The sequence below is a fragment of the Mastacembelus armatus genome, chromosome 3 (assembly GCF_900324485.2).
Source record: "Mastacembelus armatus chromosome 3, fMasArm1.2, whole genome shotgun sequence".
In the NCBI taxonomy this organism is placed as follows: Eukaryota; Metazoa; Chordata; class Actinopteri; order Synbranchiformes; family Mastacembelidae; genus Mastacembelus; species Mastacembelus armatus.
The window spans coordinates 8,105,770-8,119,879 of NC_046635.1; the positions used below are offsets into that span (position 1 = coordinate 8,105,770).

At 39.0% G+C, this 14,110-nt stretch overlaps 1 protein-coding gene across 2 annotated transcripts; it reads left to right on the forward strand.

Annotated features, from left to right (window-relative positions):
• The first annotated feature begins 257 nt into the window (after positions 1-257).
• Positions 258-13,473, forward strand: dync1li2 (dynein, cytoplasmic 1, light intermediate chain 2). Of its 2 annotated transcripts, none has more exons than XM_026319850.1 (13): positions 258-396; positions 1,130-1,203; positions 1,688-1,804; positions 1,913-2,143; positions 5,057-5,220; positions 6,373-6,466; positions 6,764-6,899; positions 7,124-7,235; positions 7,394-7,453; positions 7,932-7,976; positions 8,124-8,241; positions 9,055-9,183; positions 9,981-13,473. In XM_026319850.1, exons 1-13 carry the CDS (start codon positions 311-313, stop codon positions 10,091-10,093), a joined length of 1,479 nt encoding a protein of 492 aa, XP_026175635.1. In that variant the 5' UTR covers positions 258-310; the 3' UTR covers positions 10,094-13,473. The 2 variants fall into 2 exon arrangements, with proteins under 2 accessions (XP_026175635.1, XP_026175636.1); XM_026319851.1 differs by having other exon boundaries at positions 9,986-13,473.
• The last annotated feature ends 637 nt before the right edge of the window (positions 13,474-14,110 follow it).

Consider the following 14,110-nt stretch of genomic DNA (forward strand, 5'->3'; position numbering starts at 1 on the left):
TTTAAATGAAATGGTTCCATTTCTTTTTTTTTTTTTTTTTTGGACCCACTTGGTCGAGTGAACTTTGTAGAAAAAGGTGTTTATTGGTAACGTGATAAGGTCCACAGTGTGTACAATAGCTGTGATACTTCTTGACCCCTATAAAACTAATAATAAGTAATATGACGTAATTAGTTAACAGTGAACCCGGGTGCCGGAGCGACGTGGCAGTCAACAAATGTAACGCACCCCTGGCTTCTCTGAGGAGGGCGGTGCTAGTGTGGTGGCCAGGCAGCAGGGCCTCGCCTTTGTGGTCGTAGAGAGAGAGAAGATGGCTCCCGTTCTGGAGAAACAGCTCCCGGGCGCAGCCGGGCCAGGCGACAATAACAACGAAGACGAGGAAGGGCAAAACCTTTGGCAAGTCCTGATACTTTGTTCACGACGTTGGGTCTGCCGAAGCCCTTCTCGGGAGAGCACGGTCGTCGTGGTTCTGCTTTGTCACTGCCGGTGGCTCCCGGTGAAGCACCGGCCCGGCTAGCAGTAGCATTAGCATAGATTGAGCTCAGCTAACGACAGCTAACGGGCTACAGCTCATTAGCAGCCATGTTTTTAGAAAGATTGTCCCTTAGCCACCTTTTCTTATAGCAGGGTGCTGTTGAATGAACGAGTCAAGAATGAGAGAGAGAGAGGCAGTTATAGCATGAGGGTGTGTTGATAGTTCATGTTAGCAACTGAATACTAGTTAGCTCATTTTTGTGGTTTACAACAGGCTAACAATAATGTATCACGCTGAAATCATAACTTACTGGGCGAAATATGCAGAAAAGTAATGTGGGCTTTTCATGAGGCTTCAACCTGTCCGGTTTCATAGATCCGGATCCTGAGTTAGTCTTGCTTATTGCTAGCGTACTGGTCAGTGGAGATGACTTATCGTTTCCTGATTCTTGTGTTGTGGACACATCCTGGTCTGGAATAATCTTTCCTGACCCTACAACAGAGAGATAGACTCAGTGTCTCCGGCTGACCTCTTACTGTGTTGGTAGAAACTCCTGTGAGGAGATGGGGACCTGTCATTGTGCCACCTGACTGTCAGTCTAGCGACTCCACCTTATCTGTTTTTGCTTAATATGTGGTTTGTTATCTCCCGTAGGTCCTCAATACTGAGTGAGGTCTCAACTAGATCCAGTTCAAAGTTGCCACCAGGAAAGAATATCCTGGTATTTGGTAAGTTTTTCTTAAGCTACACGTATTAAAGTCTATGCTTCTGCAGTGACTGCGAGTTATGCAGCGTCAACCGAGGGGGAGTGGAGAGCCTGCCAAATGACACTGAACTCACAAAACCCAGTGAATGCACAAATCTTTCTGCCCTTTTAGCTGCATTTGAACAGAACATGTAATAAACACTATATGATTAATAAAGAGAGGTCTTTCCTTCCAAGAATGGTAGAAATACTGCTATAGACCAGAAAGATCTGCATGAGATATTGTGGCCTTTGACAGTCATGACTCATTGCATTTAGGGTGGGAATGTTGTAATGCCTATATATATTTTATTATTATGCTTTAAATCCAAATCATGAGTTATTGTTACATTTGCCCCTCATGTGCAATGCTTAAAAAAAAGCACTAATATATATTTGTCAACATTACTGTTGTACTACTGCTAGCAGTGACTGTTGGCATAACCGATGAATCACGTCTCTTGCAGGTGAGGATGGATCAGGAAAAACAACACTTATGGCCAAACTTCAAGGAGCTGAACACAACAAGAAAGGGAGAGGACTGGAGTATCTGTACCTGAATGTCCACGATGAGGACAGAGACGGTTAGTTTACCTGCAGGACTTTTTTTCTGTGGTGGTTTTAAGGTAGTACCCTTTACAAAAGAGCATTCATTTAAGACAATGCCTGTTTCTTCTATTTTGCCTTTGCAGACCTTACGCGCTGTAATGTCTGGATCCTGGATGGGGACATATACCACAAAGGCCTACTTAAGTTCGCAGTATCTGCTCAGGCACTACCTGACTGTCTAGCTGTGTTTGTTGTGGATATGTCAAGACCCTGGACCATTATGGAGTCACTGCAAAAATGGGCCAGTGTACTACGTGACCATGTGGACAAACTGAAGATATCACCTGAGGACATGAGGGAAATGGAGCAGAAGAGTAAGTAACAGTTGACTTTTGTGGATGGTATCAAAAAGATACATCCAGTTAATTTTTTTTCATGCTGATAAGTGCAATGCTTTTATTTAGAAAGGTTAGCACTTAGTTTGCTTAAGCTTCCAGTTTCTGCATACAGGATAATATAGTATATCCATATCCCTTAAAATTAGAATATATGCATTGTTTTCATGTAACTAGTTCATTTCCTGGTGGAACATTTGGCCAATGTAAAACAAACCGGGAAATAATAAGACTGAAGACAAGTGAAATCTGTCAATGGAGTAGAAACTGAGTACTATGAATATCAGAGATTAAAATAAATTCAAATGAATCTTTGTTTTCGTAGGCTGTTGCTTCTGATTGATATAAGGTGGTGATTTGTTATGATGTGGCCATTTTAAGATGTGATGTGCATACATTTCATTGAATTGTATGTATCTTGAGAGTCTTAGAAGAGAACATCCAGACAGGATCGAAGCACTGGGTGTTTTACATGATATCAGCCACACTCCTTGGTCTCTGGCTGCTGGAAAAGGAGAGATTTGTTGCTGCTTAGGATTGAAGGCAAGCACTTTATAACATTATACAATGTCATAGATGTTTCTGGGTCATCATCAAGAGGCCCATGATCCTCAGCTGTGCTCAGGCTGGAGGCTAGTTCTGCATATCAGAGAGTTCTCCTGTTAATTTTAGCAAGGGTCATTTTTGCTTATGAATAGTTCTTTTGTGTTTCAAAAGATTGTTGGTTTTCACCTGAAGGAAAAAGAAGATTTTTGTTTGTCTACAAAGCTTGATTACTGCTGTTGCTCTCATAAATGTGAAAATATTTTTTGCAAAGACATTAAGACTTAATTGTTTTCTGATTACAGATTAGTTTGACAGAACAGGTCTAGTGATGTTCTCAGCATATATCATGCTATTCCAGAGGCAAGTAGTAACAAGTGCTCTAGTCTGCTGGCAAAGGTGGGGAAAAGGGAAAGGGAAGCTGATAGCCAAGTGACTAATGCACATTGTTAATTACACTTTTAAGTGGGTAAAATGTATTTAATGTGCCGACATTTTCCACTGGCTTTACTGGCTCATTTTAGTTCAAATAGCTCTATTAATGAAGCATAGTTGATATTTATTTGTACAATGCAGTAGAGAATTGGAATTTATATAAAATTTATACTTTGTACTTAGATGTAGATTTTTGGCCTGAGCATTCATTACAGTTGTAAATTTGCATTTGTAGTATTACAGAAGTATGTTTTTATACAATTTGGTCAGTTTTGAGGCTTTGGTGCTAAACCTTTAATCTGTTTGTCTGAATTAAAGATTCCTCCTTTCTCTCTATGGCCAAACATTTTGACCCCTCCTACTGACATGGTCAGATTTCCAGTTTAGCTGAGACATGTCATCCAGATGAAGCATCTTGTTGCATGTCAGTTGTGATGTCAGTAGCAGATTAGTGAGACCTAGTAAGATTATGTTGTTGCAGATATGGGTGTCTGAGAAAGAGAGACTGACAGACAGGAAATGTGTGTGAATGGCTTTTGTCCAGCGAGTCTTGCAGGCATCTTGCATCATGGTTCCCTCCCCTCCAACAGGAGCGTCAGGGAAAGGAAGGGACGTAAACGGACTGGGTCTTAATAGTGGGCTGTACTCTCTGATTCCTGCTGTGCTGTAACAGAAGCAGGGTGGCTGCTGGAGTCGCTCAAGTCAAATTACAGGAAAGACCTATTGCTGCCTGGACCACACATTGAAATATTTTAGCCAGTGACTTAAGTGGTAGTGATGAGACATGGCTTTTTTTAGCTACTGTATTTGGGGAGGCTGTGACATCTTTGGTATTTTGTTTTGACTGTCTTTTTCAGTTAGGCTACATGTAAATGAAAAAACAAGTGAACTGACAGTTGTGAAGATATTTAGCTAGTCAGATTTCTGACCTTTGATTTTTACTAATATATATAAAAAACAATGTTGCATTCACACACACACACACATTGTTTGAAATACAGTTTCAGTACTTGAGGTACAGTGTATTTAATTTATAGAAGGCTCAGCAGTTCTCATCTATGTGTACCAATGCATTTCGACCTCACCTTTGTTTGTGGAACAGATAGGTTTTAGTAGGGCAAAGTCTCATTGTCTCTTTCACTTGGAATTTTAAAGTGATACTCCACTTTAACCTTCCTCTAGCATCAAATGCTCAGCTCCTCCAGGCTTGAAATGGCCAAAGTAGAAGTTTTTATGGCAAAAACCAAGTATCATAGCACCCGTACACACAACATTAACATTTCTTTGGCATAAGCCACTGCTCTTCCTCAGACATCGTGGTGAATGAATGGCATTGAAAACAATATATGAGATTTCTCATGCCTATGCCTGTTTTTGTGATATTTGACAATTTTTTTATTTTAAAATATTATAATTATAATATAGATGTAATTGGGTATCCAAGAAGTGTTCCCATTTAAATAAGGAGTTGACTCAAAAAGCAAAGCAATCTGTCTTTTTGGGCTCCCTAACTGCATTCCTGAAGCTCCTGAGGAAGTCAGCCAAAGATTCCTGCATATACCCCCCCACCACCATCATGTGTTGCTGCTTTGTGAAGTGCAACAGGAAAATGAAAGATGCAATGTAGTTGTCTTTTTCTGTCTTTCACACAAGTTCATAACAATGGAAATGTAATATGATCATCACAATTTCCTCTAGTGATACTAAACTAGTACAGGATTGAAACAATCAAGAATTTATTTACATTTGAGTTTGGGATTTTATTTGTCAGTGTCATATTTACTTAAATAAATATACAGTGATGTAGTTAATGAAATGTGGCCATGAAGAAATGGGAGAGGTGAGGGTGAAAAAAACACTGCAAACTAACTGTCTTCATTTTTATTGCTTCACTAATGATCTTTTTTACATTAGTGGTGAAAGCGTTCCAAGAGTACACAGAACCGGAGGATGCCACCCCATCCTCCCCACAGAGACGGACCGCAACGGCAGGTGATGACGAGGCTGTTGTACTGCCACTTGGGGACAACACACTCACATACAACCTGGGCATTCCAGTGCTAATAGTTTGCACAAAGGTAAATTGTTAAAATCTCACAAGAATTTTTTTGTGTGAATTCATAGACTCTGGATAGATGTAGAAGCCCTCCTTGGACTCTAGGGAATTATACTGTATCGATTTTTTTTTTTGTTTTTTTTTTTTTTCCCCCCGGTGAGCCGTTGGTTTCCATTAGGAGGATGTGTCCACTGGGTTTAGGAGTTTCTCAGTGGTTTTTTTTTTTTTTTGGTTTTTTTTTGTTTTTTTTTGTTTGTTTTTTTTTTCATTTTTGCAGCCAAGGCCTTTCTAGCTTATAGGTATCTTTATCAACTTAGCGCTGAGATGCCCAAGAGACAAAAGCACAAATACTGCTTGTTTTTGCTGTTTGTGAATTGCTACCATGACAAGCACATTTGTGTTCAGAGCCTGTGTATTGTCTGCTCATTCCCCAATGATATATTTGTTTAATTTTATCTTGTACTTTATTTTTATCTTGTGCTTTGTGAGACAGAATCCTCAAACAGCTGCTATTATACTTACTTGGTAATCCTCCAGGGAAAGACTAGTAATAAAAACACTGTGTGGCCATCAGCAAAGCCTCACATGCTAGCTGTGACCATAAAATTATGAATATACCTTATTGTTTTTGGTGCCCTTGTCAAAGAAAAAGTTTTCAGCTTAGCAAGAATGGTAATTGGTCAAAAACATTTTTTGCTGTTTATCCCATTCACGTTCATCATTTCTGTCTTTATCTTCCCAGTTCTCTATGAGATGTCTTTAATGAGCTACTGAGACATAAAAAATAGCAACATCATGTGGAAACAACTGTCCAGTTATAGCAGAACATGTAAATTACATGCTCAACACAACAAGGCTGGAAACAGTCAGCTACTTTAAATCCATATCTCTGAACACAACATTAGGAGTCATGTCTGGTTGTAGTAGAGGTTGAGCAGGCAGAGCACACGAAACTGTCTAGAGCCTTCCAAGGGCAAATTTGAGCCTTTCGCTGTTAGTATGGATCAACAGATCTATTTGATCCAACTATAATCACTACAGAAACTGATGTCTTTGCAGAATGGATGTAAAATGCAGAGAGCATGTTGCATTATTTACATATTTGTGAATGGATGCTGACATTTTACTCTCTGTGATAAATGTTTTTCTTTTATATTTTTCTTCTTTCCTTCAGTGTGATGCAGTCAGCGTACTAGAGAAGGAGCATGACTACAGAGAGGAGCATTTTGATTTCATCCAGTCTCACATCAGGCGATTTTGCTTACAGTGTATCCGTTAAATACATAATTGTTTATAATGGTTCATATATTTCTAATATCAACTATTCAAATAGAAATCATCCATCCATCCATCTATTTTTTACACCGCTATACAGGAAGTCTAAGGTCACAGCCAGCCCTAGATGACGTTGGGCGTGAGGCGGGCTACACTCTGGACACAATGCCATTGTGTTGTGCTGGGCTGAAGTCTCCCATGATGTGCAATGTTATAGATCATGATGAATCAATTAGTCAATGTACCGTACATGTTATTATCATAACTGCTTCCTTAACTGAGTTTAACAGATGGAGCTGGGCTGATCTACACTTCTGTCAAAGAGGAGAAGAACCTGGTTCTGCTTTACAAATATATAGTTCATAAGTTGTATGACTTTCAGCTGACCACGCCTGCTTTAATAGTGGAGAAAGATGCAGTGTTCATGTAAGTAAAGCAGGAGATCTTTCTATATTTTCATCATGAGTTCTTTGGTTAAAATATTACTGACCATGATAAATGGAACATTTAGATAATATTGTTGCCAAAGACGATGTGCTATTATCTTTCTTTCAGCCATTGTCATCAACATCAACATCGACAAAACTATCCACATCAAAACTGATGTCATTCACCTCACAGTACCTGAACTGTCTCTTGCTTTTTTTTAGTCCATCTGGATGGGATAATGAGAAGAAAATTGGGATTTTGCACGAAAACTTCACAACGGTCAGACCTGAAGATCCATTTGAAGATTTTATCACAACACCTCCAGTACGGAAGGTATGACAATGGCAGAAACTTTGACATTACAATCCAAAGTGCCTATTAAATAACCACGTGTAGCTATACTGTAAGTACTTTGCAGCTTCTTACAGGAGATATCTGACACCGTTGTCTTTTTTTTTTTTTTTTTTTTTTTTTTTAACTCTCCTTCATAGCTGGTTCATGACAAGGAGATAAATGCAGAGGATGAGCAGGTATTCCTGATGAAGCAACAGGTATGTGTCAGTCTTTTTCTGAATCTCACCACTGACATGCACTCTTTTCTGAGGATTTCCTCTATGATTTTGGGCATTGAAACTTGCACATGACAAGTAACTTTGCCTTCACTTCCTTTTTTGACAAATAGACCAGGAAGCCAAACTTCAAAAACAAAAAAAAAAAAAAAAAAAAACCATGCAACTGAGGCTTCAGCTTTTCTACATTTCATTTAGACTGACTTCCCTTCTACTAATCAACATTTATGTTAAAGTTTGTGAAACAGTTATACCAGATTAATGGAAAATGTCCTCTCTTATTTTTTTTTAATATGAGAAATATATTTATTTGAATATTTTAAAATGTATTTTGCAAAAATTCCACAATTAATCAGCCAGGTTGCCATAATTGTGCAATATGTGTGCGTAGAAACTTATTTTTGAATCATAAACAATCTCTGAACCAGGAAATTCACGTTTTTTTTTTTTTTTTTTTTAGTCTTTGTTAGCAAAGCAGCCAGCCACATCAACAAGAGGACCAACAGTAAGTGTTTCCACAGCCCTGAAATGAAGAATCTTTGTAACAGATGGGTTTATTCTGTTTTCTTAGAGCTATAAGCTTGTTCTTTTGTATGGCCAAACTAAGCTATTTGCTGGTGATCGCAGTCTTCTTCTGGGTTCTATGTTGCAGGAGTCTCCAGGACGGCCAGCTTCAGGGTCTCCCAGACCTGCAGGTCGCGCTGGTCAACCCAGTGTGACCAGTGGATCACCAATGGCTGCTGTCAAAAAACCTGACCCTAACATGAAAGGTAGCAGCTCAATGAGTGCTGATTTAATTTCATATCCTGTTACTGGGAAACACACTTTACTGCACTGCTGCCTAGTTGGACTAGTTTGGCCCAGAGGCCTGCACAGCCCTTTCTACTGAATTTAAGACTTTCTTTAGTCATCTAGATTTCTCAGAGCTAGTGTTATGAACCCCATAAATTTCAGTACTTTCTGTTTATTTTAGATCTGTTGACATGAAGACTAATTGTGAAGTGCTGTAATGCTGCCCCCAAGTGGTAACAGCTAAAATAATTCACATAGCAATAGATTGTCCTACCCGCTGTTGTCCACTACACCATCTCTTACGGCAGTGGTTCCCAATCCTGGTCCTCAAGGCACCCTGCCCTGTTTGTTTTCCAGCTGTCCCTGCCATACCCACAGCTGATTACCTGGTTCAGGTGTGTTCAGCCAATCAGAAGTGAGAAGTGCAAGGATAGTTTGAAATCAAGCACGGCAGGGGGGCCTTGAGGACCAGGTTTGGAAACCACTGTTTTAGGGGATAAATGGTTTTTGTCCTCAACTTCACAAGCTCAAGACACTACCCTGTTTTGTTAAAGGCTGAACAATGGATACACATATATGTAACTTTGTAACAGATGGGTTTATTAAGTCAGGTAACATAAAGCTGTGAGTATGAAAACAAGATGATCTGATTATAATCCAGTGTTCTCACTAGTGTTCATGTTGGGAAGGTGACTATCCACTTAGTTATAAATTAACAACTTGTGTTTGTAATCTTGTTTGGAAATTTCTTTAACACTGCAGTGATTCTACATTCAATGTTTCTTCTGCAGCGGGGGCTGCCAATGAGGGAGTGCTGGCTAACTTCTTCAACAGTCTGTTGAGTAAAAAGACCGGAGCCCCTGGGAGCCCAGGAACTGGAGCAGTTGGACCTGGAGTGCAAGGGTCCGCCAAGAAAACAGGTACAACCTCTTATTCCTCTCACCTCTAATCTCAGTGCAAACAGCAGCCTCCCTATTTTCAGACTGTCATCCTAGCAGGTTGGCAACTGTTCCTCATGAGTTAGAGACAGGGCCTTTTGTTGATGGGGGCTGTGGACCATTTTGCTGTCTGGAGTTTTATCTCTACAGCCTGAAAGAGAAGGTTAAAATGGAGATAAAGAAAATTTGTCTTCTTTGACATCTGGGGGAACTTGTGACAGGCCTGTATGCACAAAAACTTTGACCATAAGTGGCCCCATGAACTAATGTCACTCACTTCACCTCATACCCTGCTGCCGTCTTGCTCAACTAATTTTTTACCTGTTATTTTACTGCTATTTACAGCTGTTTAGCATGTCAACAGCACTTCTATTACTTTGTTATATTAAGCAAATATAACAAAGTCAGCTATTGTTTGTGAAATAGCTGAATGTACCCAGTGAAACATTGAGGAAAACATTGCATAACTCATCTCTGTCTGAGGCCACTGACAAGTGCTTTTTGTTGCAGCACTGAGCAGTGTTAACATCTCTATGAGACCCAGCTGAAAGGAGAATGCATGAGCACATGTTTCCTTTGTCTGATGATTAGTTTTGCATGTGTGTTAACTGTGGCAGTGAGCCATCACCTCCAGCATGGGACCACATCACCATCCAAACCCCATCCATCTGCTTGCTGGCCATCGCAAACAGCTTTTTTTTTTTTTTTTTTTTTTTTTGCTGAATACACACAGAAGCTACAGGAGATTACTTTTGGGCTTTGTCTCCTTTTTTTCCAAGGGCAGAAGCCGGGTTTGACTGATGTCCAGGCTGAGTTGGACAGGATGACTCGCAAACAAGACTCCATGGTTTCAGCTAACAACATACCACCGCCGACAGAGAACGAAGCGTGAAGGCAACAAAAAAATGGCTGCATCATCCACTGCGTTAATACTCTGGAAATATACATGTACATGTGAGCATAAAAAAAAATTGACCAAATTCCTAATGTCTGTATCAAGCCAACACACAATGGTTTCACCAAAATGAGTTTCAAACACTATCAGACATTTTGGTGAAATGGGAAGAGAGAGATAACAGAGGTGGAGGTGTTCATGAGATAAGTGCTGAAGGCTTGGCTTTATTTCTGTCCTCTCTTCCACTGCAAATGTAATTTTGTGAGGGATGTCAGTTTCTGGAAATGTGTGCACACTCCCTGGCACCCAGTCCAATGCGCTGGGCTGCAGGTCACCTCCAGTTTTTGGGATAAAGCACCCTCTCCTCATGGGTTTTAAAGAGTGGAAATATACCGGTCCTGTTGCCTCTGGTTCAGCTTATCTCATGGAAGGAATTTGGTTGTGATTGGAAAGGTATTTAAACTTTAAGTATATTAATTGGGAAATTAATAAAAATACTTGCAAAGATATGTAGTTGTAAAAATGTTGGACATGATGCTGATGTATTTATACAGTTCCTCAATTTTATTTTATTTATCGGTTTAAGAATCATTCATCTATTGCTACATGTTAAAATGCCATTGATGTCATGACACTAATATGACATGTCCCGATTGCTGACAGCATATCATATCATTTGCCCTAGTCATAACGAAGGATTCTGTAAATGTAAATAAAAAAAAATCTATTCAGGTTACCTCTGATTTTTTTACAAAATGCAACTCTGCCCAAATTTTGAAAATAGCTTCTTTAACAAAATGAGACTTGTTGGGATTCGACTGACTTAAAGGTTGCCGCAGATTCTCGTCTTTAGCTACAGGTGTGTATATTTGGGGAGGGGGTTGGGCAGCATCTTTCCTACTATAACTCCTAAGTGCCTCGCACAGTTAGCTGTTTGTGTCATAGTAGAGGTGCTTGTCTACATAAGAGGAAATGCACTGTAGCGTCATCAGTTTAAAAAAAGGTTAAATGGTATTTGTCCATTTCTTGTCGTCCAAATAATTTATTTTGTTTTACATTTTTGTTGACGTACAACAAGCCTGTGGTCTCTCTTACGTTTCAGAAATATGATTTCTGTGGCCTAGTTGATAGTGTTCAATAGAGAAATAGATTGAATACCTTAATACAAATTGTAAAAGGCTGCTGATATTAAGAAGAAACCACGTGATGGAAGTTTTGGGTCCCCCAAGCAAACACTTAGTGTGGTTGAAACCACTTACTTAGCAGCCAAAACACACAAACGCAATGATTTTCTATGGTTTGAACAAAATGAGATACTGTATCCTTCATTGTTTGACAGCACTATCCTCCTTTGGTTTCACATTTTATTCACACTGTACTTCACATGTCATATTAAACATTCCCAGTTGCTACATGAAGTAGCTGTAGAAACATATCCCTGTAGTAAACCTGTTTGTCCAGTCAGGTCTTTTTGTTAGATCTCTTTCAGTGCCCATTTAAAATGACGACCTTTGCCTTCAATGTACAGCTAACAGTTTGTCACACTGGGCACCCTGCCTTCACAGGAATGCTCGTAATTTGTGTGTCCTTAAGGGGTTGCTTAAATGTTTTATGTGTTTTGTTTTTTTGTTTTTGTTTTTTTTTTAATTAAAACCATTACACTGTACCATAACAGATAACCTGTAATAATATTTATGGTTTCATGACACCATAATCAAAACAAAATTAACTTAGTGTACATTATCATTTAAAGTCTGTATGAACAGCCCTGTTTAATCCTATGGACACTGTGCATGAGTAGCTTTCACAGAATTAATGGCAAGTGTAAAGAGAACACCTGTTTGCTGTTCAGATAATAGCAAAAAAAGGAAAACTGGAGTGAATTGGAACATGTAACCAAAGATGCATTTTAGGTTTTTTTTTGTTTATTTTTTTTTTACTTTTATAGTTGGTAGTCATCCATAGGATTAACCAGTGGCCATGTTTTGACCTACTCGTGCATGGAGACCTTGCATTCCACACTTCAGACCTGCGTATGTATATGAATAGCACTCTATAAAATGGCAGCGATGCCTTACACCCCTGAACCATGTCTGTGTTTTTAGGAGTCAAAGAAAAAAAAATGCCATGATTGTGTTATGGTAGATTATGGCATATTCTCTAATCTGGTCTATAAATACAATGCAATTTGGATTTCATTTTTAAAACCATTTTGCTCTGTAAGGGAATAACCACAAGACCACATTGGTGTACAGTCTATGCATGATTTGCTTTGTTGTCAAAATAATACCCCATTTCAGGATTTACTTTTGATCAAAATGAGGCTTTTATTGTTTTTATTTTTCTTGAGTTTTCTGGATTTTTCCTTTTTTGTGACTGGATGGAACGTGGCCCTTGGGGTCTGTTGCTGAAGTGGATTAAGCACAATATAAGAACAGCCACAAACAGTCCCGCCACATGTTGAAATAAGCACTTTTTCTTAGACACTTGTACCAGTTTCCCCTCTTCCTATAGTTATAGATGCAGAATGCATATTTTTCCTTTTGCCTTGCATATAATAATGAACTTGATGTTAACCTACACAGTACAACTGCATTATTTCTCTGCATTGCTGCTTAAAGTTACGGATGGTGCCCCATGTGGTTCACTATGGATTTAATTCCTTACTGGTCCCGATGTAAATTTGTTATGACCCTTCTGGAAATCATAGTATTACACCTTTGATAGATATATTTTTGGGGACATCTTGGAATAGATAAACCAAAAACAGGTTTGTCCCTTTCCCCCCCATGAAACCAGCTTGTGTTTACATCCTTCCATGCATTTGTTGTCAGATATGGTTTTGCCTGTAGTGACTTTCTGTTTGAAATCATTTTGAAATGTCACTCTAGCCTGACTGACCGCTACTCTAACCTAAATAAACGTGACCACACATGTTAAATTTGGCATTTAGCTAAGTGGAATGAAGTGCTCTCATGCTGCTTGGTTTCAACATTGCACTTGCTCTTTGTAAAGATTGAACGTTGCTCCCAAGATTAAATAATGAACAGATGTTGTGTCTTTTGTACTTAAGCGACAGTTGAGAGCAACTGCCTCTTCACATCCTAACTGAATTGCCTTCAACCACTATTGACAGTCTGCATCTATGTGGGACTATGAGCTTCTGCTTCCAGCCCTTTTGTATACAGGATATCAAGACATTGTAAGCACATGGCTGGCTGCGTTTTTGTGTCCTGAACTAATTCAGAAGTTTGATTGTATGACTTGAACACGATTCTGTAGCCTCGAAGCTGCCATGTGGATTCTAGCTTCTTTTGCCGACAAAGATAAGTCAAATGTTTATCAGACCCCTGGCTTCAATAAAAACAAGAATCCAATTTTTTTGTGTCTGTTGATTATTTATCAACTTTCCATGTTATGACAAAAAAAATTATTTAAAAAAATTAAAATAAAAAAAAAAAATCCTTTTACCAGGACATTTTACCGTGTTAATTACTCCTAAATCCATGTTCCTTGAAAGGCCCACAATGGTATAAGAACTTAATAACTGGTACTGATTGCTCAATTTAAAAAAATGTGGGGGGAAAAAAAAAGATTAATTGCAGTGTGAACAAATGGTTTGTCTGCATGTCAGTAAATCACAAGCATTGCCAAAGGTCTAAAAGCATTATTCAAATTTTACCAAGCAAGCTGACAGCCAGAAACCTCCTTTTACTTTGGGTCTTAATTAGGAAAAGTTGTAGTACAGTCCAACTGTAGTTCAATATGCATTATGTGTGATAAACTTCCTAGTTTGAGTCCTAAACAGATCATTTCTCAAGCCTGATCTTATTCAGTTGAACTGTCTGTTTTTAACTCATTCATTCTTGTTTATTTGCATGAGTCCTGTTATTTCCTTACTCCATCCCACCACTCCAAATTCTCCATGAGGCCATGCGGGTTTGCAACACCACACATCAATTGTACGGGAAACACTTTTAAACAGCGGTTTATCTGCACATCTGAGCTGAGACT

Coding starts and splice junctions, on each gene's coding strand:
- dync1li2 (XM_026319850.1), top strand. CDS start 311: ATGGCTCCCGTTCTGGAGAAACAGCTCCCGGGCGCAGCCGGGCCAGGC. Junction 6,467..6,763: donor CAGGCGATTTTGCTTACAGT/GTATCCGTTAAA, acceptor TGAGTTTAACAG/ATGGAGCTGGGCTGATCTAC. Junction 6,900..7,123: donor GAGAAAGATGCAGTGTTCAT/GTAAGTAAAGCA, acceptor GCTTTTTTTTAG/TCCATCTGGATGGGATAATG.